Below are 27,111 nucleotides of genomic sequence, written 5' to 3'. Positions count from 1 at the left end.
AGCAGAGAGAAAAAGAGAGGAGACAGTGATGGTGAAGAGGTATTACACAGAATGAAAGAAACGGTGAAGTGGTGGTTAGGGAAAAAGAGCCTGGCTTCCGTACCTGAGGAGAAGTTGCTCAGAATTGGAAAGCAAGCTGTATTGGGCCGGGAAAGAGGAAGCTAGAAGAGTTAGGGGGCTTACTAACTCTGGAGCTGCTTCAAGACGATCAAGCAGCTCAAAGGATCTTACTCCCAAAGCAGGGCAAAAACAGGTGAACCTGATACGTTCCTTCTTTTTTTCTTTTAGTGCAGCATTCATTCATGCATCCCCCTGCAGCTTCTGGACAAGCCCTGCCCAACTCTCTTAAGACTGGCCCATCCTAGAATCCTCCTGGCATCAAACTCACCTTCTCTATATACCAAAGCTTTGCTTGTTATCTATTCTGTGTTGCAATCTGGATGACCGGGCAAAGCCATCATAATCGCAAGAACTCTATTTATTTCCACTCCAGTCGGTTTAGCTATCCAGAACTGGGGGAAAGACCAATCTCGGGCTCCAATCTCTCTTACTGTATGTGCTTATAACTCCAATCTGAACAGCATGGTCTGGAAGGTAGACAGGACAGGCAGAAGAACATGCCAGTCGGCCTTTACTGCCTTGCCAGTATTACAAATATGTTAACCATGCCCAAGTTTAGTTTGGATATAAAACTAAAACCGAATTACATGTAACCTCTTTGCTTCTCTAATTCCAGTGGCTGTAAAGAAAAGATCAATAGCATTGTTCCTGTTACCAAACAATCACAGGTTAGAGTTATATCTGAATTTTAAACGCTTGTTAATCTTAACTGCAGTTTGAAATAAATTAACTAAGCCATGGTTTTAAACTGGCTTGTTTCATTACACCATCATTGACTGACACAATTTGTCCAGTTTGGAAATAACCTAAAACTGTGGCAATATTAAAAAATAAAACAAAATTTCCAGTCTCCTCAAGGGCATGACAGAGTAGGAGACGGGAGCTGACAAGCCCAAAGTTCATTCACATCTGAATGAGTTCCAAGTGTCAAAACTGTGCTTACAATTGACACTGTTGAGGTAGAGAGCTGTAAGCTGTCCGTGGAGCAAGAGAAAATGTGTTTTGAGAAATGAAAAGTTAGGCAGATAAACAACTGGGAATGATTAACTTGCCAGCCCAGAGGATTTAACTGTATACGCCTGTGGACAAAATCACGACTTGTTTAAAAGTCAATTGTATGAGCAAGAATGAAAAGACAGTAGGAAAACTAGTACACTGGAAATCATGCAATGGCAAAGGAATCATAGCCTCTGAGCGATGCAGCAGTTCCCAAATATTAATTGAATATTTTCAGAATATTTTCCCAACTCTCTCTCTCTTTTTCAAACAGACAGACAGACAGACGTCAAACCTTTAGAGAGCTTTTTATAAGTAGCCAATTTTTGTGCTTGATCCTTAGTTCTAGGCCTGTAGAACTACAGAAGATCAAAGTTCTGTTCACACAGGATGAAAGACCAGGTGGCACAGCCAAAGGGGTAGAAGCCCGAAGAACTCACACAGAGCCCTGAATTAAACAGATCTCCAACCTTCTGGCCATCATGGTTTCCAAAGGGAAGCCAGTTCCCTTCAATGCAAGAAGCTTGTTTGGTTTCCTGTTTTAATTAGCATGTTATGACTTTTCTGGGCTGTTTGTTATTATCCCTTAACTAATACCTTGCCATGAACTTCAGAGGATCACCCATCAATTTCACCCCTAATCTGCAATAGCAGCCAACCTTTATAGATCTGTGAGACAGATTCAAGAAGAAACAGGTATGGAAAAGTTTGAACAACTCAAAAAAAATGCAATTTTTGTTATATACCTAACTACTGTCCTGCCTAATGAAATCAAGAAAACAAGCCAGATCCTCTACCAGAACCAGCGGGCTGGCACAAACTAGCAAGTCTGCAGCACATGCACATGCACACACACATCTCCAAATACATATGTGCAAATCAGTGAAAGCACAAGATTGGCACTGCTCACAGAACAAGTATGTCCAAGAAGACTATCATCTTTTCCTTAAAGGAAGAAGCCCCTGAATGAAAGACAATCCCACTCTCCACCCCCCATATTTAGGATGCTACACACCATGAAGCAGCCTTCGCTATGCTGAGTAGGAATGTGGGAGTTGAAATCTAAAGTATCAGAAAGTTACCTGATTGGGGAAGGCTGCTGCAAGTAACACTAAGGCCTGCTTTCCTTAGATTCCTTGAAGAATTGCAGGAATTAAACCATTTCTTTCTATGGCTGCAGTGAAATGCTCAGGGAGCAGTTACTTACTTATCACCAAAGCTAAAAGGGAAAGCCGGGGCCAAGCCAGCTTGCCTAAACTGGCCAAGAGCAGTGGCCAAGCCAATGTCTGCTATCTATCTATGACTGCAGCTTGGGGGTTGCAGCACAAACACTTCTACAGTCAGGGTGGAGAGAGGAAAATCTCTGGCTTGACCAAAAAGCGCAGGTAAAATTAGGGCCCTCTTACTGGTCAGGCATATAGCAGAGGGTAAAGGAAGAAATCGCACAAACCACCATCTATTCTTGATCTTGGTGAACTCGGAAAGCCTGAACTAAGCTACAAGTTTCGAATCCAGGGAACAAAGGATATATGTGGAGTCGTTGGGAGTAAATAAAAGTAAATATCTTACATAAAATGAGTGTCTTGAAAATTATCTACCCCATGTACATGTCATCCTTCCTCTAAGATTCTCTAGGTAGTATGGAAAGGGTTATTATGATCCTTTAATAATCTCCTATGAGATCAATGAAATAGTGATTGGTCCGAGGCTACCTAGTCTAAGGGAGACCTACCTGAGTGGGGATTTCAACACAAACCCCTCAGATCCAGTTCAACAATCTCTGGACTCCTGCCATGCTGGCCTGATGATCGCCTCAAATGCTTTTTTCTTTGCTGCCTGGCCACCATGGCACCCTTAGCTTCAGAGCAGGGCTTACAGACAGGCCTAGATGCTCCTCTCCTTGCTATGAGGTATTTCTGGCCAAATGCTTTGCTCTGAAGGACACAAAGTCCTGCCAGCTATGGAAGGAAAGCCTGAGGAGGAAGAGACAACCCCTAGCCCACCACCATCTCACAGAGGAGCCAAGAGAGCAGAATTTCTCCAACGCTTAAACCAACAGCCATTTAGAGAAGTAACAAAACAAGTTCATGTTAATGCATTTCTTTCTTTTTGAAACAGGAATGGATATAAATAGGTGGTACAGTACAGTCCACTTACTTGGCAAAAGTAGCTTGCAGGAGCCAATGCACCTCCCCGCAAACCATAAAGATTTTAAGGGTTAGTCAATGACAACAGTGAAATGTATAAATTAACAACTGAGGTGGTTTCATTAGCACACCACCCTAAGAGACTGTTTTGGCTTTGTTCAGCCACAAACTGCTTAACCCATGAGCCATAGATTAACCCACGAGTTAGGAGATAGACACTAGGAAATCGGACAGCTTTGTGCCTGCCCTAAGCATACTGCTATCAGCAAGCACGAATCTCAGTTATCAAGGAAAACAAGCAAGGTCTTCTCTGGCAGCACCCGGCTCAAATGCTTCCAATATAAAAACAGTATGCTCTGTCCCAGCAAGAAAGCCTTGTGTGTGCCCTGTCATGCCACTGCTCCTTTTTCTAGGAGGCACGCCATGCTACTCCGCATTCTACTGGTTTTTCAAAGTGGCAAAGGAAAAGTGGAGGACATTTGAAATCCCAATCAAGTAAGAAAACTCATCTTCTGTGAAAACGGGGCAGATGGCCAGCGCTGTGCTCAGCAGCCTCCCACTTCAGCCGTTTGGAAAGCTTTATTCTCCACCTTAATCTGGCTCCTACTGCAGATGCACTTGGACAAGCCTGCCAAAGGGAGAAGCTACAAGCACAATGGGAGGGAGAGGAAAGGCACCTGCTTCAGGTCCGTGCTGGAGTTCGGATGGTTCCTGCGAAGCACAGACTTGGGGCCTCCAGGGGCATAGGCAGAGTTGACCCAAGAGTGAGAGCGGTCGATCCCCTATGCAATATGTAAAAAAAGAGTGTGAAAGGAAAAATAATCACAACAGATACAACGATCAGGGCAAAAGAACCACACCGAACGCTTCAGAAAAAGCCACAACCACTGTTGCTGCAGTTTAGAAGAGACAAACGTTGACGGAGGTGGCTGCAAAGAAAGAGGAGGAATTTTAGCGCTAAGATTCTGTTTAAGCCAGAAACTGCAACAAATCCCTAAAGGGATTCTGGAACTCTCAAGCCTTGTTTCCTAATAGTTTTAGGCATGTTGACATGGATATCTGGGCACAAGCCTTTTCTGAGTCCCAGAACGCCACTCCATTAGAGAAGCAGAACACAAACAGCGCGTGGGTCACCTATAAAGATCACTTATTGTGCCTGTCTGTTCAGGCCCACTGTAGTGATGAAAGCATCTGGCAAGGAGTATTGAAGTATTTTCAAGAAGTACTCCGTGTTAACCGAAAAACATTTTTTTTAATGCCAGGGATTGTTCACAATCTGACAGGCCCAATGTACAACTTGCTGAGAGAATTGCTTTTGAATGTAAAAATGCCCGGATTTTATCTGATTTCAGTAGCTGGAACAGAGTGCAGGGATGTAGTAGTTACTTGAGGAAAGGAGCAATGTTCAAGTGTGCCGTGTACTTCCACATTCCATGTTAGAGATTCCACATAATGCTACCAAGGTTTAAAGATCAGCCACATTTTTACTCCTTTAGCCATTTCTACCCCTCTCTCTTTCTCTTTTTTTTTGGTAGCCATCTTGCCTGAGAAAACTATATTATTATCTTAATACAGATGGTTTTCCCCCTCGTGGCCAGCATGGCTGCTTCTGTTTTTCAAAAGAGAGGACTCCTGCTGGATTTAGGTTTGCTATTTGATCTGCTATTCAGAAGCATGAGCTGCAGGATCAGGTCAACCTCTATAGCTGTTCTGCACTTCCCCTGAAAATTTGGTGGAAATCAGCATGATTTCTTGCCAACTTTTGGCAGTAAAAAAATAAGACATTTGAAGCCTTTAAAAAGGCTTTAACATGCTATAAATGGCCATAATAAAAAGCCAAAACAAAAAACACAACTTCATAGGAAAACTCAGTATTTTCCACTTGCATGTCATATCATCCAAGTTCTGCTGTATTAAGTGAGGCCTTCTCCTCCCCACCAGTTGCAGACACTATAGTCCTAATAAACACATCTCTCCTCAACAGCCCTCTGAACTTCCTGGTAGTGTGCGGCAAGAGTCAAGCATCCAAGAACAGAGCTGAACTTCAAGGTAACCTGAGGAAGAAATCCCAGGAGTTGTAGTCCAACACATCTGGAGGAAAACAGGTTGGAGGAGGTTGTTTTAAATCAAATATGTCCCGATTCCGTAATAAGGACTGATACTCAGAGAGATTCTCTCAGATTGTTTTATTAACCCCATTCTATTATTAATTCCATCTGAGTCAAACTCGCAGAATTATGCAGATAAACCGGTGCCAGTAATAGCCCTAAGCCAAATAGGGCCAGCTCTAATTGCCAGGCAACAGAATCATCTCCTTGTGCTAGCCCAGCCAATGTTTTCCCATCAGATCTGAGATCTGCTTTTCATATAGCGCAGCCATTGGGCAGAATCAAATTGCTGGTGTGGTTTCACTGTGGATCCCAAATGTTCTGAAGTCGCTACTTGACTTCCATAGAAACCCTTTGGCGCTTTTATGGTTCAGTGGCAGCATTTTTTTTGGAAAGATAGGAAGAACGAAAAAAAAAGTAAGGAAGATAATTACATGGAAGATAAATATCAGAATAAGCTCTGTAAATGCTGCTTCCCTGGAAAAATAAGACCAGATTATTGTCCAGTAAACCCACAATTATGCAGGGCAATACATTCTGTTTACAGAAGTGAACTAAGAAAAGCCTTTCTCCAGGCAGCCTAAAGCAAGATTGGAGGAAACCATCTGAACATGTCAAAGGTCATACGCCAACAGTGGATGGGTGCTGGTGGAGCCAATGTTGGCATGCCTTTTCCCAGATTTACACAAATACACCTACCTGATACAGACACACGCGTCCTCATACACACATCCTTCCCAGTCCCATCTCCCCAGGTGATCAATGCAAGTCAGCTGCAACAGGCATTTTCTATACCTAAGCACTAAGAGAAGGAGCTTCTCTCAGTGCTGGGGGAGGAAAACATACATTCTCTGAGTAGAATTAATTATTTTCTCTTTTCCCTGTGCTGGGTAGGAGAATTGGAGGGAGAGGAACTTTATAGGGAGGATAAAGTATTCCTGCAGGCCACACTTGATGCAAAAACCCAAGATTTTCCATGTCCAGATTAGAGTCTAGGGGTAGCCTACGCTGTGAAATAGCTGCCCAGGCCTTTCTTATGAGCACACGCACTTTGAAAAGCCAGGGAATATGAAGACTGATGGAGAACCCGTTTTAGGCATTCTCCTGTTAGGTCTACAAATTTTTGCAATTCTGTTTTTTATCCTTATTTGTGGTAGAAATTGTATTTATTTATTAGACATCTAAACTGTTCATTATTAAGAATTTTCTGGGTAGGGAGCAATCCATTAAAACTGTACAAAAGCAGCAGAAAACCAACTACAAGAACAGAAACCTCCATAAAGAACAGTGCAACCAGTAAGATACAAGAACACAGCACAGAGTTGTGAGACACCAAAAATGCCTGGCCAGCACCTGGCACTTAAAAACCGTAATTCAGGCACCAGGTTGAGCAGATGGTTGGGCAGCTAACAGAACTTCCTTCTGCTTGAGGAGAACACCGTGAGCAGGGTGTTGCCCCTGCCCCTTAATTCTCAGCAGTACCAACCTTGCTGCTGATAATCTTCTGAACCTCTTCATCGGGGGAAGTTGGTGTGGTGGTCAAATCAGGATTGCTGTTGCTGATACTTTTGGAACGAGAGAGGTTCAGGCTGACAGGGCGTCCGGTTGCACGGGACAAGGTAGCGTACTGGATGGTACTGCTGTGGGGTGGTACTCCAGTCTCTGCAAGAGGTACAGAGTGAGTTAAATCAAGAGAGTCAGACAACTCCACGTTTAGACCGGGAGAGTGACTTCTTCTGCCATTTGTGCAGAGGTTTAAAAATCTCTACAACTCTTCCATGTTTAATGGGACTCTCCCTTATCAGATTCTCTTTCATTTAAGCAGAGGGGATTTGCCATAAATTTGAGGATAATCTCTCTCCTTTTCCATTAGTGTGCTCCATCTCCTTCCCTTCAGAAAACTCATTAAAATATTTTTCTATTGCAATTTCACCACTGGAGCTTCTTGACTGAAATGTGGGATTATAATTTTGAAGTGCTACAAAAGCTATTACAGGATATTCTCTTCCACTATATGCTGTATGGGTACTATTGTTAAGCCTCACCCTCCTCCTACATATAATGGAGCATGTCATGTTGTTTCAATCTTGGCTGTTGTAGTAGAACATAGGGAGGAGATGGAGAGATTGGTTAAGCAACCACATTACAGGTAGACCTCACTTAACGACTGCCCTGTTTAGCAACTGTTCAAAGTTATGACAGTGCTGAAACAAGTAACTTTACGACCAGTCCTCGCATTTACGACCATTGCAATGTCCCTGTGATCCCGTGATTGACATTCAGATGCTTCACAACCAGCAGGTGTTTATGATCATTGCAGTGTCCCATGGTCACATGATCACCATTTGCACACTTCATAGCTGGCTTCCAACAAGCAGAGTCAACAGAGGAACTGGCAGTAAAATCACAAGTCGTAATCATGTGATGTCTCACTTAACGACCCACAGCGATTTGCTTAACGACTGCAGCAGAAGTGACGTTGTAAGTCCGGTGTGGTCACGTGATGTTTTGGTTAATGGCCACATCACTTAGTGATGCGGTTGCCGGTCCCAATTGTGGTTGTTATGTGAGGACTACCTGTAGTCTGAGCTTCTGAAATTCTATTTTTAATTTCAAATTGGGAGAGGGTATAAGCCTCAAATAGGATCTTCTCTTGAGCAGATATCAAGAGAATCATCAAGCTGTCCTTGATCCTTGGAGCCTGGTTTGGCAACTCCCTCAGCCTGCTTCTCAGACTACCTCTGAATCACCCACCAGCAACTAAATCAGTCACCACAGGTTTATAATCATTCAGACAAAGATGTCAAGTATAAACAGGTCTTTGTTCTCTGCACACAATCAAAACAGATAGATGGTGTTATCTAATTATCCTTTTTAACAGAGATGTATTGACAATACAAGGAGTGAAGCACTTTTTGTTCTGTGAATATACAGTCCTCATTGAACCCTTGGAATGCCTTACATAGCTCCTAAGCTGCAGGCCATGGAAAATGGCCCACAGCCCACAGGAAGGATGATCAGGCACGCAGTCATTTGCTCTCCCACAAAAATACCAAGCATTTGTGATCTCTGGCGAACCTGGATCCATCACAGGCAGATGGAAAACGTAGAAAATGTAAGAGGCCAACAGATGATTGTGGCCGTGCTGGTCTTGGCTGCTCTCTAAGCTCTTGTGGATCTGGTTCACCATCACAGCCATGGCTTCAAATGCTGCATGACCCAAGTTCACTGGAAGAAGCAAGCAAAGAAATGGGGAAAGTTGTGACTAAACAGAGTGAGACAAACGTTAGGTAGTGGAAGATAAATTAGGTACAAAACGAAAAAAGATGGGCAGTTTAAAAGATTTCTTAAAAGCTAGGTGAGTATAAGATTTGAATCCTATGCATTGGGGCTGCTTGGGAGTAAATTCTAATAAATTCCCTGGGATTTACTGTCATACATAAGACTGTGTTACGTATGCCATGAAAACCGGATGCCTCAAAAGCAAAAGATACTCAGATGCGTTTTGGTCAAACAGGACCTGCCATATATTCAATGTAAGGCAAAAAGAAAACAGCTTAAATCTATTGCGTATGGTATCTTAGTATATTGACAATAAATTCATGGCAGAAAAATTCAAGTAAGTATTTTCTGTATAAGGGCACTAATAGACTAATAGAAATGTAGCAGAGTGATTGACAGCATTCCTTGCAAACAGCTGGAAAGACTGACAGCACCTGCTACCTACTTCTCCCAATACCAGTCTGCCACTGTTATCCACAGCAACACTGTAAAAGGGTCTGTCCCTTTGAGATACAGATGGATACTTCAAGCCTTCCTTGTTACGCTGGCATCCAGAAGGCACTCATCTCATCTCAGTGTGGAAGCCTAATCCAAAATGTGCAGGCTGGAATACTACTCATACTTGTGAAGGTTCATTTTCTCAGTGGATGGAGGGTATCCCAAAAGTGTTCCTTCCAGCACACACCGCGAGTGAGGATTCTTCAAAATACTGGGATTTTAGGTTCTCCCACTTGTCTCAGATGACATGCAAGAAAATCCTTTCAGAGGAAATAGAAAGGGACACAGATGGGGCACTCACCAATCTGCCCTGCAATGACAGGTGGGTATACAATGAGTTGGATCAGCTTGTTGAGGATCTGATGACTGAAGGCCACCAGAGGTTCCAGGCTAGCCACTCGCAGGTTGCCCACGCTAGATTTCAACTCAGACTCTATGTTGTTCTCTGTTAGGATCACATCTTTGAGTCGAAAGGGAAAGGTGTATTCTTCCAGCACGTGTATCAAGGTGAAAAACTTGTCCAAGAATGGATCCTGCCAGAACAAAGAATGACTATGTGCAGAATATCAATTAAGCTTTAGCATCGTTCATCTATAACAATAATGTGATGTGACAGAGATAAAAATACATACCAAATATTAAAGTTGGGCAGACAATTTATGGCTCTCCAGATGCTGCTGAACTGTAATGCCCAGAAGCTCCAGTTACCATGACCAAGAATGAAGGGATTATAGTCTAGCAGTATCGTGTGGGGTGGGGTGTGGAGGACATGTTCCCCAACCCTACATTAGGGAAGATTAGGATCTGTTTTTAGATCCCTTTATCAAATGTGGATCATTTCTCATTGTAAGAACCTCAGGGACAGCTAAGTAGCACAAGCCTGCTGCATAGTCACCTTTATTTTCCTAGGCTTCAGAGAGATGGCAGCTTCATATATATGGTCTCTAATGCATGCTATCTTGTGGTGTTAAGAGTAACTGAGAAAATCCTGTTTTTCTCAATGGGATACATTTTGCTTCATAGGCTGCCAAAGAAGAAATCTATTATGAATCTGGAAAAAATTTTGGTATGTACTTGCAAAAAGAAAATCAACTCAAACGTGGGCTGAGATTTCAGTTTTAGACTTGGAGAGGGCAAAACTAATGCAAAGACTAATGCAAATTCCCAGCTGTCAAACAAGAAGATGACACAACCAAGCCCAACTCTTGGTTTTGCCTGGCAACATGGAAGATCCACCACTGACTTGACCTCTCACCTGAGTGTGGACAGAGGAAACTGCCAGAACTTCCACACTGAAGACCCCTTTGTGATTGTCCACCCACTTCATGCCAGGCAGCTGCACCTACAGAGAAGCAACCCAGAAAAATGCATTGTAAACAAAATGCATAATGAAGTTCTGCCAGTGGAAAATCTAGTATTCACTGTGAAACAAGCTGCAATCCTGAAGTCCTTATGACTAGGCTGACCTGTCAAAACCTGGTACGCTTTGGAGTTAATGTCACCTGTGATCAGGATGCCACAGGGATGCTTCATTTTGCCACGCTCTCTATGAGGTATCTATTTCTTTCAAACGAAAGAAGGTCAGGGGAGCAGCAAGCATGCTTTCTGAATACAGAAGTTGAGTTTCAGTATCAAATGAAAATAAGCTATGAGAAGGAAAATGTGGAGACTGTAAACAAATGAAAACAATCGCCTAATGCAATCTCAAAGTAACGTAGAGCATGTGAGGTGTGTAGGCATGTGGGTGCACATTTGTGTCTGGTGAGATAATACAGGAGGTAACCTATTTTTTTTCAAAAATAAAAAAAAATCAATTTCTGGGATACCGGTTCAGTTTGCCTAGAGGCAAAATAGCCACAACTTTGAGCCTCGGAGGTGCAGTAATTCATGTGATCTGGACAGCTCAGAAAAGCCTCTTCCAATTTCAGAATTTGACCTCTGCCCAGGCTGGGATTTCCCCATAAGATCCCTAGTCTTTCAGAAGCTGGTGACAGGCTGCAGCTCTTCCTATCTAACAGGGTATTAGTGACTGAATTGGCACCAAAATGTTGCCAGAATATAACTTATTTCTAACCCCTTGTGATATATATTTGCTATATATCAGTCTTCTACAACATACAGCCTGCAGACCAACTGTGGATTCCTGCTCCATTTGCAACCCCCTGGAAAACCCATATATCAATTTGTTTATGGCATATCTAGCTTGCTGACAGAAGCAGGTGATAGAGGTGAGGAAGAGAATTGTTACAAATGGGGAAGTAATACACATTTTGTGAGACATGGGGGGGGGGGGTACAGTGGGAGCAGCAAGCGCGAAAGGAAGCATCTTTTGCAATGCAGCCCAGGAAAGGCCCTTCAGGCTCCGTCCTGCATAAAAACAAAGCCATTCACTACTTACATCAGGGGTGAGCACTGAATAACTGGGTGGAGGCTTGTCAATTGACACTGGCAGGCAAAACTGCCCCGTTCTCAGCCGTCCATGTTGCATGAGAGGAATCCACTATGAAGAGAAGACAGGCAGAGTAAATCCTTGCGGGCTGGCATCTTCGCTTGTCACTTTTCCTCTGCAATCCACCCCTCCCTTCCTGTCTCACAGGTCAGTTTTACTAAGAAAAGCAGACATACAACCACATGCAGCATACAGAACTAAAGGACTCTTCTTCCACCATTCTACCTTCCATATTCGAGGCGATTTACGACTGGTATTGACAACAGTAAACCCCGCTGAGCAAAAATCAGACGGGACGGGAATTCTTAGTAACTGGCATTCCAGGTAAACTGATCAAATACGAATGTATATAATGTCAGATCATACTCTGATCCGTGCACAGTTGGAGAGTCTTAGAGCAGGGGATTCTCCTAGTCCTCTTATCTGAACATCCTTGCCATGGGGGATAGTGGGGATTTAAACTGGGGCCCTTCCACAGTAAAGCCTAGGCTCTGCCTTGCACCTACAGAACCCCTTGATTCTTTTGAAACTCACTGTGTAGCCAACAGGAGTCTCCAGAGGTGTGTTCTGTTTCTGTTGACAGCTAATGTGGTAGAAGGTGAAGAGCAAGTGGTGGTTGTCTGTCAAGTTGGCTGGGATCTTCAGCTTGAACTCCTCATAGAACTCAGGACACCTGTGGACAGGGGAGGGATGTCACAAGACTCTGCCCAAAACTAACTGTAGCTAAGGCAGCGTCTCAGCCTCCCACAAGTAGAAAGCTGATATGTAACACTTTACGAAACTTCTCATTTCCTTAAGAAAACACACTGGCGATAAGGATCTGCATGGACAATCACAGACCATTTTTCTGACAAAGTCTGCATGGCTCAGTATAGGCTTGCCAGACAACCACCTGTAACCTATCTGCAGCCACCATCAACTCCCACTCTGGTTGCTAAAGACTCACTTGCTATGGTACACAACAGCCGTGTAAGCTTCTTTTGCAAACTCACTGCAACTCGATTTTCCAAAGATAACCTGGAGCATAAGGAGAAAAAATAGCATTGGTCAGCAACAGGGGGCATGAAACTCAGCTGGTCAAGGGAGGGAGCATGAAGGATAAACCAGTGAAACGGGCACTTAGCAGGCCACGTGATTTTCATTATTTGTCTACCAAAAATACCACATATGTCTCAATACTTTCCATTGTGGCACTAGCCTTTTTGGGGAAGGGAAGGGATCTCTGCTTGATCCATACTCTTTCCTTTCCTACATTATTGTGATGATTCAAGTTCAGAGATACCAGAAGGATAACCTACCGGAGCTGATCTTTTTTTCCCAACCTTTCAGATATTTTCAATGGCTACTATAACATTCCCATTTCCCATTCTCTGCTCAAAATCCAAACAAGGCAACAAAATCCAATCACTTCCCCAGCTCCACTAAGAAACACAGACATGGCCTTTCCGAAATTCTCCCTTAAGAGCCGTCATAATCCAGAGGCTGCAAATTTGGGCTCTGATCTGTACTCTGACTGAACCCATGAGCAAGTTGCTACTTTGTAGGATCATTTCTAAAGAAAACTGTGAATTGAAAGCAGCTGAAGCAGAATCCTGCTGGCAGGGAACAGGTCATTCTCCCTTAAATTGCTCAATCAGTATGCTTCCTTCTGAGTTTATCAAACTTTTTGGCAAGCCATGCTGTGGTGATAAATGCCAGGCAGGGCACAGAACCCTGACTAGATATTAAATAAATGGGCTGGCAAACAGCAGCCAACCTTTAGTCTAAAACACCAACTTATGGTGGGTATTAAATCTGCCGTAGACACAGCACAAAGCCTATCTTCATATGGGAAAAGTGTAGGAGTTTGAGTTAAGAAGAGAAAGTCTTATAGGAATAGAAGTTGTGGGTGATATCACAAATGAAGCCCCGCACCCGCCCTGAGATAGCTCAAGAGGGAAGGACTGGCTCAGGAGAGGGTATTTGGGGCTGTCTCTTCAGCGGCTCCCTCCTGCCCCACCGTTCCAACGATGGACAAAAGAGAGAAGGAAGCAGCTGAGGGTGGGCCTCACTCACAGGCATGGCTTGGCTGGGGTCCTCTCCAGCCATAAACTGCAGTTTCACTGCGATGTTCCGCACCGACCCTTGACGGCTGCTGAAATTCAGGCTCTGGGGATAAATGTAGAGCAGGTTCCTGGAAAAAAAGGAAAATGTTGGACACAAGAGGTGGGCAGGAGGAGAGCATGTACTTGATGACACAACAGCATTGCCAGAATACTTTTTCTTTATCTTCCAAACCACTGATTCCACAACAGAATGTTTTAGCAGGGAATGCCTCTGGTCAGCTTTCTAGCTTTGCTCTTTTTCAGGATCATCCCATTACTCTTTGCTTCCCAAGCGTTTCATTTTTCCTTCCAGTCCTTGGCATTACAAGGCCGCAATGCATGGTTGGTTCTTCCTGAGTTTTTTGTGGCTTCCACCCCACCCCTCATTCTTTATACTCCTGTAAAATTCTGGATTCCTCTAAACCTGGTGATACCTGCCTTTCATGATTAGGAGGTGCTGTTTTGGCTTCATAAGGATCCATACATTTTAGAGTAAGTTTGTTATTAGTCTGCTTGATCTCAAGTATTGTTTGCCATCTTAAACAAAGGAAGTGTGAATTGTTTTTCAGGAAAAGTGGGAGAAAGTGAGTGATTACATAGAAAAAGCCAGAGGCATGGCATGAACAACTCTGATATATGGACATTCAGATCATGCCAGCCCCGCAAATAGCAGCAAATTACATAGCATTGCTCCTCCGGCCAGCCCAGCCAGGATAAATACACTGAGCCTATCATCAAGCTGTGCAATCCTCAAAAACAAACCTGAATGTCTCTGTCGTAATCTGGCTGCAGCCTAGCCTTGTGAAATTCTACTGCTCTAAGAGAGGGTCTTTGTGCCCTACCAGTGATCAAGAGTGGGATAAGAGCAGAGTTTTAAAATAGTGCTGACTCATTCACAGCCAGAGAGGGCAGTTCAGGAGAGATCCCAAATCATCTCTGTCTCCCCCCGCCCCTCCAATCCTCCCACCCTCTATATAAGGAGAAGCTTCCAGTCACTCTGTTTTACCACTGGACCAATCAGAGCTATGCTGGCTTCCATGTTCTTAAGCCTCCTAATGTGCCAGGTAAGCACCCCTGCCCCTTCCCTCATGGGCCTCCAGCAGGGGGCTCTGCAGGAAGAGGTCAATGTTCTGGTCTACGGAGTGCTGCAGTTCAGCCAGGCGCTGCACAACCTCTACAACTCCATGGCGCAGAAGCTCGACAGGATCAGGCAAGGCATGGACTTTTATCAACAGGGTTTGAAAGTACTGTATCACCAGATTCAGAGCATACAGCTGGACCGGAATGAGATCAGAGGGATAATTAAAGGGCTGAAGGTAACTGTGTTTACAGTGACTTTTTTTAAAACAGGAGGAAGCAGGTTGATGATATAAAAGGAGTTGTGCTGGAGCTTTGGACACAGCAATTTGTGGTATATGCCCCTGGGAAGGTGGGATATAAAGCCAATGGATAAATAAATAAAATATAAGGCTATATGGACTCTCATCTTTCACCTGGCTCCATTTTTGTCATGGTAATTGACAAATGTACAGTGCAAGATTTTCAATCTAATTCTCTTCTAAGTATCTACTCCTGGTATCCAGGCCCTAAAGCTGCTCTTCCCCCCCTCTCCCTAGCTTACTCCTCTGCTCTCTTTCCAATAGGCAGAGGGCACAATATTGAAGCAACAGGCTCAGGCCAAGAAGGAAGAACTGCACAAGATGCTGGTGAGTCATCAAAATACACTGCTACAAGTTAAGGTGCTTGAAGAAACGCTGTCCACCATGGACCACCAAGATGTCCAAAACAAAGAATGGGAGTTTTCAGCAGTGAGGGTAACTATTTCTTTTAGTTTGGGGACACTACTCTATGAGGTTATGCTTTATGCTTTTCACAGCTCCACTTAGTAAAATCCCCAGGAATAACCACAGACTTACCTACAGCATGGGTAAAGGGAAAACAATCTTAAGCTATTTTGTTTTTTAACTGTTTATTCACAAAGCCTCCCTTGATTTGAACTGATTATGCTGACACATCCGTGTTGTTTTCTAGACACTATTACGGAAATGGTTTCCCACCTCCCTTCTTCTGGGATGTTTTCTTAACTTCCCAGTCTAGTTGACAGCCCTGGGATTTCCTAATGGTCTAAGTATAACCATTCTGACACTTCTTAACTTAAGATCATTACAGTTGGCTAGATGCTACAACCAGATACAGAGATGAGTACATTTACTGTAATCTGAGGTTTCTTCATAAATGTGCCCTTCAGAGCATCAGTTCACCCACTTGTCTTCCACACAGTGCATATAATCCAACTCCAAATCAGAGTATTTTTTCAGAAATGTGGTTATCAGACTTATATCTCAGTTTTCATTCTCTCCTGTGCAACCTATGAAAAGGAAGTTAATTGTTTCTGGAAAGACACTCAATGAAAGAAATCACAGTGTGCTATGGAAGAGGAATGGCTTACCTTCCCTTGATTTGGGGTGTGTTAAACTCTGGTATTTTAAATCAGCAGACTGCTGAATCTATCCAAATTCATTAATCCCCTCTATGTTCATGTAATAGTATGTGGGAATGACCTTGGAAGACAGGAGGAAGAGCTGTAGACTAAAGGACTGTCACGCAAAAGATATCTCAGTCCACAGAAGGAAAAGGGATGCGGCAAGCGTTTCAGAAGGGACCCTCCCTAGTTTTCCAGAGAGCAAAAGGAAAGGAGGGGAGGAATACTTCCAGACTTGCAAGTTTCTGTTAATGTAACCTTACAGTAAAGATAGAGCTAGTATTCATTGATGTGCTCCTTGTCTGGACTGCCTCGAAGAGCTAACAGCTCATGAGACTTCTCACTGCCTCCATCGGTATACCCAACCATTGTCCATCTCAGCAAAACCTGTTCCCAATTCCTTTTACTGCTTCTCTTTAAAGCTCACTTGCCTGGCTAACACAAGAAGCTGTGGGGGAAGCCCCTACTGCCATGGGGTTGGCACTGCCCTACACCAACTTTTGCAGGCAACCAGGGATCATGGAAACTTTCCTGTCTCCACTATGTCGAGCAGCCACAGTTAGACACACTCCACATGACAAAAAGTTCTACAAAACCCTCTCAGACACATGAAACTCTAGTATGCAGTGGGAGAATATGAAGGCATGGAAGAAGTCATGAATCTGACTGCAAATGTTTTCCACGGCTAGTGAAAGCCTGTCCTGGTTACATTTTGGCAACTGGGTGAAAGGGGTTAAATGAAAAACTCAGACTAGCTTCTAAACTGGCAAATTCGTAGGCCAGCTTGCTCTTTGAGGAGAGCTCCCAAACTCATCTCCCGACCCAGCTGGGCAAGCCTCACTAGCCTGCCTCTCTGCTCCAGGAAGAGAATGCCGTACAGCTATTAAGATGCATGGCTGTAACTAATAAGAAACACACAGCACACCTCGCATGGGACCAAGCACAATATAATCAACCAGCCCTCTCAAGCAACACCCGGCTGTTTGTGTCTCAGCAGTAGCAATCACACTGCTCTGAAAAATCAAGCCAATCCCCATCTACTTTAATCTCATAAGCTTATTTTCAGCTTACCCAGATCCCTTTTAAGGTGATGTCTGATTTAACAGTCTGTACAGCAGAGGTCTTAGGGCAAGGATTAGAGTTGCCTCAGTTATTAGCTGGCATTTCTTCAATACCAAGAGCATTACAGGGACAATTCCTGCTGGTCAACTGCAGCAATTCCCCCCGACTCTTACAGCTTTTCTTCAATGCACCACCCTATTTCACCAGCAAAGCCGCTGGAGGGAATAAACAGGCTACCTGTCATAGATACAAAAGCTCTCTGGCATGCTGTTCTTTCTCTAGAGAGCCAGGTTGCAATTGCAATTTTATTAGTTTTCTAGGCACACTAGAAAACACACACGTGAACACAGCTCATTCCTAGGAGGGCCTGCGTTCTGCCTTAGAGGGATGGATGGAGGAAAGGTTTAGGGTGAGTTCAGTCTACAGAAGGCAAGTAGAGGACATGCAGTGAAAGTGGTGAAAGGTTTGGGGTCTCAAGCACCAGCGCATGCAGGGACACTTCTGTGAGAACCAATCTCTTCTCTCTTCAAGGCCCATGTGCAACAGCAGAATCTCACCCTCTGGTTCCTACTGGGAGCAACCAAGCAGCAGCAACAGCAAATGGCTGAGCAGGCAAAACAGCTGCTCTGGATTCAAGAACAGGCAAGGCAAGAGGGGAAGGTATTCCTTAGGGAAGAAACTCTAACACACATCAAATGATGTGACCAGTGGCCCTGGCAGAGTTGACTCCTACAGGTAATAACAGAGCCATTACGAAAGTGAAGTATCAGATCACTGACAAACGAGACACTTATCTCCTATTGGTTATTAAAACAAACATGGGCTTATGTTTAACAAGACCTGGTCTCCCTGCTCTACTAAGCAGCAGAACCACTTGAAGAAAAAGGCATGGGCTAGACAGTCTACCTGCCCAATACAACTGCATTGTGCCCCTTTTTACAGATGAAGAGCCACAGAGGTGGCAGACTGAATGTGGGGGATCTGGAAAAGGACATCTCAGCAGATTTATGTTGCAGAGGGGATTGTGGAGCAGAAAGTCATCAGTCACATTCGTTGAATGGTTAGAACTGCCTTGCGGGAACTACAGGCAACATGGTTAAGTATGGCTATCCCTGCAGCCATAGTGATAAGCCAGTAAGAGATCAGGAGAAGAAAGTGATCCAGGTTGACAATCAACATATTTATCTCTGTTGGATTTAGTTACGTAGGTTGATGGAAGAGACAATTCATCAGTCCTTAAGTTCCCCTGCAGACTTTTAAAAAAGCGTTGTATTTTAACACAAAGAAAGCAAAAACCTTTTCTGCAAGTTTGATGGTCTTCACTTTATCTTTTTACGAAGAACACTTTTTGGAAACTGAAAGAAAAGGGGGAACGTGTGAGGTAGGCCGAGTGAAAAGGAACTGAAGTTTCAACAAACTTTATGTTCCAGTACAAAAAAATTAGTGGAATTTCATAATCTACTGGGTTCAGTAGTAGTATAAGACTGTGAGGGTTAAAAAGTTAGAGTAAGGAAACACCCAAAACAGAGCTTCTTTCCTCTCAGGGGTGAAACTTGCAGGGTCACATGATGTGTGCTCACCGATACGTTGTGTGAGGGGTATAGACTTCTTGGACTGGGAACTCGAGGATCTCCTTGGTGGGTCGGACACGCAGGTCAGGGTAGGGCTGGACGTGCAACAGTTCAGGTGAGAGGCAGTAATGGGGGTTTTCTGGCACTGGTGAAATATCAATCTTGAACTGGGCTGTGGTGCAGAAACAAGAGAAGTGTAAGAATAACTTACATACAGAGCAACACGTCTAGGCAGGCATCAAGCACAAGGTCTGAGCATGGACAGTGGGAAGATGGGGAGATGCTGAGATCAATCTCTATCCCACGTGAAGCCATTCTGAAGCTGAAGGAAGCAGAACCAGCAGCAGAACCCCTTAGGCTTAAAAGGTGCCAGAGCAAGAGCTAGACCACTGGGGCTAAACAACAGAGAGGGAACTGGCCTTTCACACATAGGAAAATGCTGGTTAGAGTAGGCACTCATTTCATTCAGTTTAGAGATGCTTCTTGCTTTAACTGACCTTTTGACTTCACTTTGTAAAAAAGAACAAAAATACACTATGGAAGAGCAAACCATGTTTTTTCTCAAAACATGTATGTAACAGGGCTGCTCTCAGCATTTGATAGTTTGCACATTAGTGCAAACAAATCAACAGGAAGTTCAGCACTGCTGGTTTGAAGGCTTCCTTGGGTCATTTCCCAATGCGTGGGCATGCTCAGTGACTCTGTAGGGCTGGCAGCTCCAGCCAAAGCCTTGTGGATGGGTGCCTGCACAGCCAACTTGGGAAAGCCTTTGAGGTCGCCAGGCTGAGCTCCCTAGAGAATGTGACTGCCTCAGTACTTCTGCGTCAGTGTAATTTCCAAAGCACCCCTTCAAAACTGGTGCTGAGCCCTATTCAGTAACTCATTTTGGGGACAATTTGAAACAGATTGGGGCTTAGAAAAGACCATGCTAGAGGAAGTAATCTAAACAGGCAAAAACTGGTCCTACAATACCCTACTTTACCTGTAACTGGACGGAGTCTTCTCAGGACAGAAGATGGGCGCCTCATATCTGCCAGGAACTTGTACAAGTCCTCATCACTGAGACGATCGCCTTCCTGAAAATGGAGAGAGAGAGAATAAGGCAAAGGAGGAGGCATCCACTGGTCCAGGGAATAAAGCCTCCTATGAGTGTTCCCTATTACCCCCCATCCACAAATGTTTGTGGAGAGCTTCAGCACTCAGAAATTAAGACAGACAGGAGTTCTTTAAGGAACACAGCATGCGAAGACTCTCAGCCTTCAAATCTGCTTTGTACTGAAGACCTAATTATGTAATTCCATCCCATTTAAGTTTAATTCCTTCTTAAAAAACACCAACACCACAACACCAAGATGGAAGGTTATATAATTTTGATTGTCTAATATATATGTTTCATCTTTAAAATGTTTTTTAAAAATATGTGTTTAGAATTAGATTAATGGGGGGTTAATTTGTTTTGTTTTTTTAAGGTTTGTTCTTCAATTTCAGGGCAGTGTTTTTTATTTTTCTCCCTAGGTCATTTAGAATGGTTTCCTTTCCTTCTTTTTTTCTCATTATATAGTTATTTTCTGAGATATGGTACATTAGGGTTTTTTCCAAAGTGTACAGATTTCTATACAATAGTAATATAGTTCATATAGTTATACTGCTATTTAGTATACAGTAAATGTAACATTACAAATTGATAACTACACTTTTTAAAGACATGTTATATTTTTAATGTTGAATAAAATGGTTTTTTTTTTAAAAAGATTCTTTAAAGAATGCAGTATGCTAAGAAATGTGGAGACAAGGGCATTCTGAAGTCCTTGTTCCTTTCAGCCTTGGTGCTCACCCCATTACGTTAAGCAAGGATGTTGTATCCATCATGTTGACATATTTACATTTTGGGAGCTACAGAAAAGTGATTTCCCCCCTCCTTCCTCATGGCAGACCAAGTGCCACATTTTGCCAGAAGAGATTCTGGAAGTTCTCCTCTTTCTTTTATAGCCTATGGGACGCGGTGGCGCTGCGGGTTAAACCGCTGAGCTGTCGATCGGAAGGTCGGCGGTTCGAATCCGCGCGGCGGGGTGAGCTCCCGTTGCTCGTCCCAGCTCCTGCTCACCTAGCAGTTCGAAAACATGCAAATGTGAGTAGATCAATAGGTACCGCTTCAGCGGGAAGGTAACGGCGTTCCAAGTCGTCATGCTGGCCACATGACCCGGAAGTGTCTATGACAACGCCGGCTCCAAGGCTTAGAAACGGAGATGAGCACCGCCCCCTAGAGTCGGATTCGACTGGACTTTACGTCAAGGGAAACCTTTACCTTTACCTTTCCCCCCTCCTTCCTCATGGCAGACCAAGTGCCACATTTTGCCAGAAGAGATTCTGGAAGTTCTCCTCGTTCTCTTACAGCCTGTCAGTGAGCTTCACTCACTTCACAGATGGCTTCATGTGAGGAAACAGATAGTGCCATACAAACAACTCCCTCCGATCCCATGCTTGCATTCTCACTGGTTCAGAGATATTAAACCTACATGATGTTCTGGTTGAGGGTGGTCCAAACATCATTCTAGCTTCTAACCTGTTTGAAAAAATTGGTGACTGTGAGGGTGGCTGGACGGAAGTTGCTAAAGCTGCACATCTCCTCCCCAACACTCAGCCGCCCGTAAGCTTTCCTCCTGCGCTCATTCCAGGTACCTTTGCGCTCTGCAAAAGGAAGAGAGGTGTTCAATAGGAGAGGCGTGCCCATGTCCTCAGGGGACACAAGCAAGAAATAATGGTGGGAAGAGAACTAGACTCGTGCATGCTGTTGGGTGAGTTGCTACCACGATCTCTGAATTCCATATCTCCAGCCCAGAAAAAGAGAGTAATCTTATTTCAAAGGCAAACACAACGGAGACGGAGCTGCAGTTTCCGTATAATCTGTCTGAGGGAGTGGAGCACCAACTGGCCATTTTCAAGCATTATTCTCTGGCTTTTTAAAAACAAGCAAGTCAAAAGAGCCCCCAAGAAACAGCAGTAGCCATTAACAAGTCCTGCTCTGGAAGGAAATCTCAGCATTCTAAAAATGGGCCCTGAACTACCACAGTCTACTGCAGAGGTATATTCTAATGCTTTTTGGCAGGTGGAAACATCCAAAGCTCTTATAGGAAGTCAGCGAAATACAAAAAGCTAAATTCATGCTATAGCAGGGACAAGACACGATGTAGTTAGCAAATGGCATGGAAGGTCTGCTGAACAGGGGGCCTCGAAATATCTTCACAAGGGTGGACTTACATTCCTCATCTCTACCTGTGAATCTACTAAAAGAGTATTCCTTTCTTTAAAAAAATTGCAGATTTCCTTTGAATAGGCCATAAACAAAATGCACCATTCTGTATTTCTCTACTGTGATCCCTATGTGGCACACCTGCATGCAATTCTCTCATGCTAGTAAACTATCAAAAAGTATGATTCAGCCAGGGGGACTGTCACGTCATTGTCTTCATGATGCCAGTCACAAGGCATCTCAGTTCTGATTCTGGAAGAATAATGTACTTTGTGATGTGTCAAGCCCATGGACCATAGCTGGCAAGACCAAGGAAGCAAAAACAGCATGGATTTCAGTCAGTTACCTTTAATGCTAGTCTGGGATAAATAGACACTCTTGGAAACTGTGAGAGAAATTTTCAAGCCCCATTTAGAGTTATGCTGTTGAGCTGGCCAGCCTTAAAAATCCAGTAATAATTTTTTTAAAAAATAAATTTATAGTGAGTTAATTAAGGTGGAGTCTTGTTAAAATGCTTTTCCCCCAGATGTCTTCCCATCTGAACTGAACTGCCATTTATGAGATAATTTGTCAACAGCCTTACCCCCCACCCCCGCTTGATTTGACTTGATTTATTTTGTATGGCCGCCCATCTCACCTAAGTGACTCTGGGAGGCTTACAACAGTTAAAAACAACAACCCAATAAAGAAGTTAAAAGCCAATATAGAAACATGTAAAACCTCAGAAACCACTCAGAAAACAAAAATAACCATGGCCAGTGGCCAAAGTCCATCCTTGAGTCAAGCTCAACAAAGTCAGCACAAAAGCTCCCCATCATTGCGAGACCCCCAAGCATGATGGCAGAGCCATGTCTTCAGGGCCCTCCTGAAGACCAGCAGGGTTGGGGCCAACCTAAGTTCCTGGGGGATGATGTTCCAAGGGCAGGTGCCACAGCAGAAAAGGCTGTCTTCCTGGGTCCTGCCAGATGGCACTCCTTCATAGATGAGACCCATAACATGCCTCTGCTGCCAGTCCTGATGGGACGGGTTGATATATTTGGGGAGAGGGTTGATGCATTTGGGGAGAGGGTTGATGCATTTGGGGAGGTCCCTCAAACAACTCAGTCCCGTGTGATATAGGGCTTTGTAGGTCATTACCAGCACTTTGAAATGCACCTGGAAGCATACTGGCAATCAGTGCAGCTTGCAGAACAGAGGTGCAACATGCGCTGATCGAGGAGCACACATAACTGTTCATGCCACCACATTTTGTACCAGCTGCCGCTTCCGAATGCTCTTCGAGGGCAGCTTTCCCAGTCTCCCCACATGATGCATTCTACGCTTCACTTACTCCACCTATCGCACACTTCCCACTCTCCCAGAGAGCATTTGAGTTTGATGCAGAAATACTTAGTTCCTATCCCATCTTGGGGCATAAGAGCTAAATATCAAAACAAGTAGCCCCAAACTCATCACGGGACACAACACGGGTGATCCTTTTGCACTGAGCTCAGCCTTAAATGACTTACCATTTTCAGAGTCTGAAGCATCCCTCTCAAGCATTCCAGTAGTGCTGATTATATTCATGAGGTGGATGGCAGTCCAGGCAAATGGCATGCGGTAGCGCCCCAACCGGGTGCAAAATTGCTCCCCTGCCACTCGCAGCTTCTCCAGCTTCTCCTTGTTCTGAAATCACAAGGGGAAAATGTCATCACTGTGTTTCAGTTCTGTTTGATTCTTACCACAGATTTTAGCAAACTTATGCTCTGTAGATGTGCTGGGCTTCAAAAGGCAGTATAGCTGGGGATTGTGTGAGCTGAAGGCACCATGTTGGGAATAGCTGCCTAAATAATAATTCTGAGTGACAGGCCACTGTTATTCCAGTGAGAATGACTGGAGTCAGGGGAGTGATTCAGATGGAATTAAGCTAAATAACAGATGTGTTCTATATATACCAACCATCCCTGTTTCCAAACATTCCTCCCCCCACAAAAAAAAACTGGCAGGGCAAGCTACTGCATATAACCAGGCAGCAAACCCCACACCCACTTGCACTGATGATGTTACTGAGTCAGAGAATGAAATGTCTGCAAGCAAACAACCAAACTCAGAGGGCACCAAGAACTCCACAGTTCAAGCCTGAGCTACAGATATTCTCTTCTGTTGGAATTCCACACATAGCTAGCAGTTTCTTCATGCTGGATTTCATCTACCTTCAGAGCATCTGTTTCCTTCATGACCATATAAGGTTCACAGCATTCACTGATGTCCCCTTGCTGTAGCACCTTCTCCAGCTATAATGGAAGTGGAAACCTAAGTTATAGGATGTAACACAATCTAACAGATATCCTGAATCTAACAGATATCCTGAAGTTCTTAAGAATTAAACCAAGATGTTTTGAGCACCATCTCATGTGTTATTCTTTACAAGGCAAGAAAGTCAACAATAAGGACTTCAAAAACTAGAACTTGCAACCTGCGATGACTAGTCCTACATTTAGAGATGGCTTTTCTCAATACTAAGGGAATAAAACTGGAATGAAAATCTATTATTTTTATTAACAATAGTTCAGTTTTTACTAGTAATTCAAAAGAATGAGAAAATAATACAGGAGCTTACTGTATTGTGAAACTTCTGATATTGTCTGTGATGGTATCTAAAGTGGGTTAACTTATTCAGAAGACAAGATACAACATGCAATAGCTTTCTGGGCTATACCTTTTCCAAGGAAACTCCATCCCAATCTCTTATCCTGATCAAGCTTGAGGCAGAAAAACGAATAGAGTTTAAGAAAAGAATGTGAAAAAGTGAGAGTTGTGACTTGACATTCAATTGTGGGATCCTTTTGTGAATGAATGAATGAATGAATGAATGAATGAATGAATAGCTGAGCCCATGAATTAAAGCCTGCCACTGACTGTTAATAAAGATGTGGTCATCATCACACCAGACCAGAAAGACTCTCCATAGCCATCACCAATGTTCCAGCCTTTGTTTAATGTTAGATAAATCAATGCTAGTTAAAGAACCTATGAGCGTATAGCTATTACAAAGAAGAAATCAGTCCATCAGTGGTGCATTAACAGGAGCACCAATGAGACACAATTTCTACGGAATGTAGTTACCATGGAGTAAATAATATAAAGTATTAATTATTTAATATTAATATTATGCACTGAACACCTTTTCCCATTCTGAAGCTTGATAAAGAGAACCAAAGCGATTATCCCTTGGAAGGGAGCAGAGACTATGTCAGTCTGAGTGATACTATAGCTATAAAGCCTCTAAGCTGTAGGAAAGAACTATACAGTCACTCTGGCCAAGATCTAAACAGCCTGATGTGATATGTAGGGTGTTGAGTCAGTTGGAACAAAATATGTTCAACTAGAACACGGGATACTTTCTTCACTTAGCATGTATTTAATTCATCAAATCATTTTTTCACTGCCAGGAAATCTTGAGGGGATCCTTAACTAGACTTCAGCTTCAGAACACCCCATGCTTTCTTAGTATTTAGTTGAGTATTTCATGGAATAACTCAGTTTAATCACTCTAAAAACTGGAAGCTTAAAGTATTGAGTGGACAAATGAAAAACCCAAGGAATAATTTATCTTGAGGAAAAAAGGGGAACCATTCTTTTTTTTTTTAAAGCAGTCTAGAGATAAGTGTTCCCACTGTGACAGTTCTATCCAATTCCTATTCTACCAGCTGAAGAAGAAGAAAGGTATAAGACATTTCACTGAAGTGAGTATCAAAAGTAAATATAAATAGCAATCTCCAAAATATCATATTTAACTTGCCTTTCCCTGGGATTAAACAGGATGTATCCCTTGTTTTTGGAAAACATACAACATGAAGAAGCATTTCAATGCCAGATGCTTCTGAACATTGTGGAAGATCAAGATCAGACTGATTTAAGAAAATGCATCTCTCTTCCTTAAATCTGAGAGGCAGAGGGCATGACATATCAGAGGAGTTGGGCGCATCTTCTACTTTCTATTTAACAAGAGAAGAGGGCTTTTGTTTGTTGTTGTGTCTGCTCTCAGGAGAGACAGGGAAGAACAGGGAAGGCTTTCCTAGGAAAGGGCATAGTACAGATAGCTAAGCCACATGATGTCCTATTTTCTGAGCAGAGAAGAAGAGTCAACTCATTTTGAGTGTCCCCAAACAAAAACCGGAGGAAACTGAAGCCCCGTCCTCCTGAGTACCAAACTTTACTGAGATCCGTTACAGCAGGGTCCCCAACCCCCGGGCCGTGGACTGGTACCAGTCGTGGCCTCTGTTTGGAACCGGCCGCACAGCAGGAGGTGAGCGGTGGGCAAGTCTCTCCCCCCCTTTTCCTTCCCAGATCAGGACTCACACAGGGGAGGGCAGCCTCCTCGCCTTCTCTCCCTTCTGCTCACTGCCGGGATGAATCTGAGCATGCCATAAAGTTTTCCCCGCCGAGCAGCGCAGCAAAGCCAGGCCACTGCTTGGAGGGGCGGGGGCGGCGGGATGTCCCCTTCCCCTTTTCACCCGGCAGCGCTGCCTGAGCGCAGGCACACATTGCGAAGCCTCACCCAGGGCGCGCCGGTGGGCAGATCTGCCACAGCCTCGGTGGGTGGCCGGCGGGTGACGTCAGCACGGGGTTGCGCAGGCTCCGGGAGGGTGCCTTAAAAGCTGGCAGGGGCGGGCTTGCAGGATCACGAGCGCGGGGGGATCGCTCCACCTGGGGGAACTTGGCAGGGCAGAGGACAACTTGCACAGGGCACCTGCTTGGAGAAGCCGCCATGCTTGGCGCAGAGGGGAGTCCAGCCGCTGCTTGGCACCCGCTCTTCACTTCCGAGCCTGGACTTGGCTCTCGGTCTGTCCGCAGCAGCAGCAGCAGCCCACCTTCTCTGCCTGGCCCCTGTGGGATCCCGAGTGGAGACCCGCTCCCCTGGCCGCCTCCTGCTTCACTTCTTCCTCATCATGGCGAACCTCCCTGCCTGGGTCCAGAAAAGAAGGCTGGAGCGGTTGGTCCTGCCTTTGGATGGTGCCAAGCAGGGCCGCAACTGGGGGGGGGGGGAAGCAGGGTGTGTGCCCTGTGCGCCGCGCTGGTG

At 44.1% G+C, this 27,111-nt stretch overlaps 1 protein-coding gene across 10 annotated transcripts in view; it reads right to left on the bottom strand.

Moving 5' to 3' along the window:
• The window catches only part of DOCK6 (dedicator of cytokinesis 6), a 100,468-nt gene that overhangs the window by 37,479 nt on the left and 35,878 nt on the right, over positions 1–27,111 (bottom strand). For 7 of the 10 annotated variants that reach the window (XR_010067270.1, XR_010067271.1, XR_010067272.1 and 4 more), the window contains exons 10-23: positions 24,242–24,322; positions 23,558–23,714; positions 21,363–21,487; positions 19,782–19,875; positions 18,809–18,971; positions 13,656–13,773; positions 12,547–12,617; positions 12,135–12,273; positions 11,550–11,651; positions 10,407–10,493; positions 9,453–9,684; positions 8,450–8,599; positions 6,858–7,033; positions 3,941–4,045 (exon numbers count right to left, since the gene is read on the bottom strand). Coding sequence is in view for 7 of the 10 variants with exons in the window: in XM_063294435.1 (XP_063150505.1) it covers positions 3,941–4,045; positions 6,858–7,033; positions 8,450–8,599; positions 9,453–9,684; positions 10,407–10,493; positions 11,550–11,651; positions 12,135–12,273; positions 12,547–12,617; positions 13,656–13,773; positions 18,809–18,971; positions 19,782–19,875; positions 21,363–21,487; positions 23,558–23,714; positions 24,242–24,322 (1,800 nt within the window). In the remaining 3 variants the exon portion in view is untranslated. Of the gene's footprint in view, positions 1–3,940; positions 4,046–5,345; positions 5,732–6,857; positions 7,034–8,449; positions 8,600–9,452; positions 9,685–10,406; positions 10,494–11,549; positions 11,652–12,134; positions 12,274–12,546; positions 12,618–13,655; positions 13,774–18,808; positions 18,972–19,781; positions 19,876–21,362; positions 21,488–23,557; positions 23,715–24,241; positions 24,323–27,111 lie in introns of those variants that run through there. The other 3 variants (XM_063294440.1, XM_063294438.1, XM_063294439.1) reach the window with 2 other exon arrangements.

The sequence above is a fragment of the Candoia aspera genome, chromosome 2 (assembly GCF_035149785.1).
Source record: "Candoia aspera isolate rCanAsp1 chromosome 2, rCanAsp1.hap2, whole genome shotgun sequence".
NCBI classification, from domain to species: domain Eukaryota; kingdom Metazoa; phylum Chordata; class Lepidosauria; order Squamata; family Boidae; genus Candoia; species Candoia aspera.
This window is presented reverse-complemented; position numbering and strand designations above follow the sequence as displayed.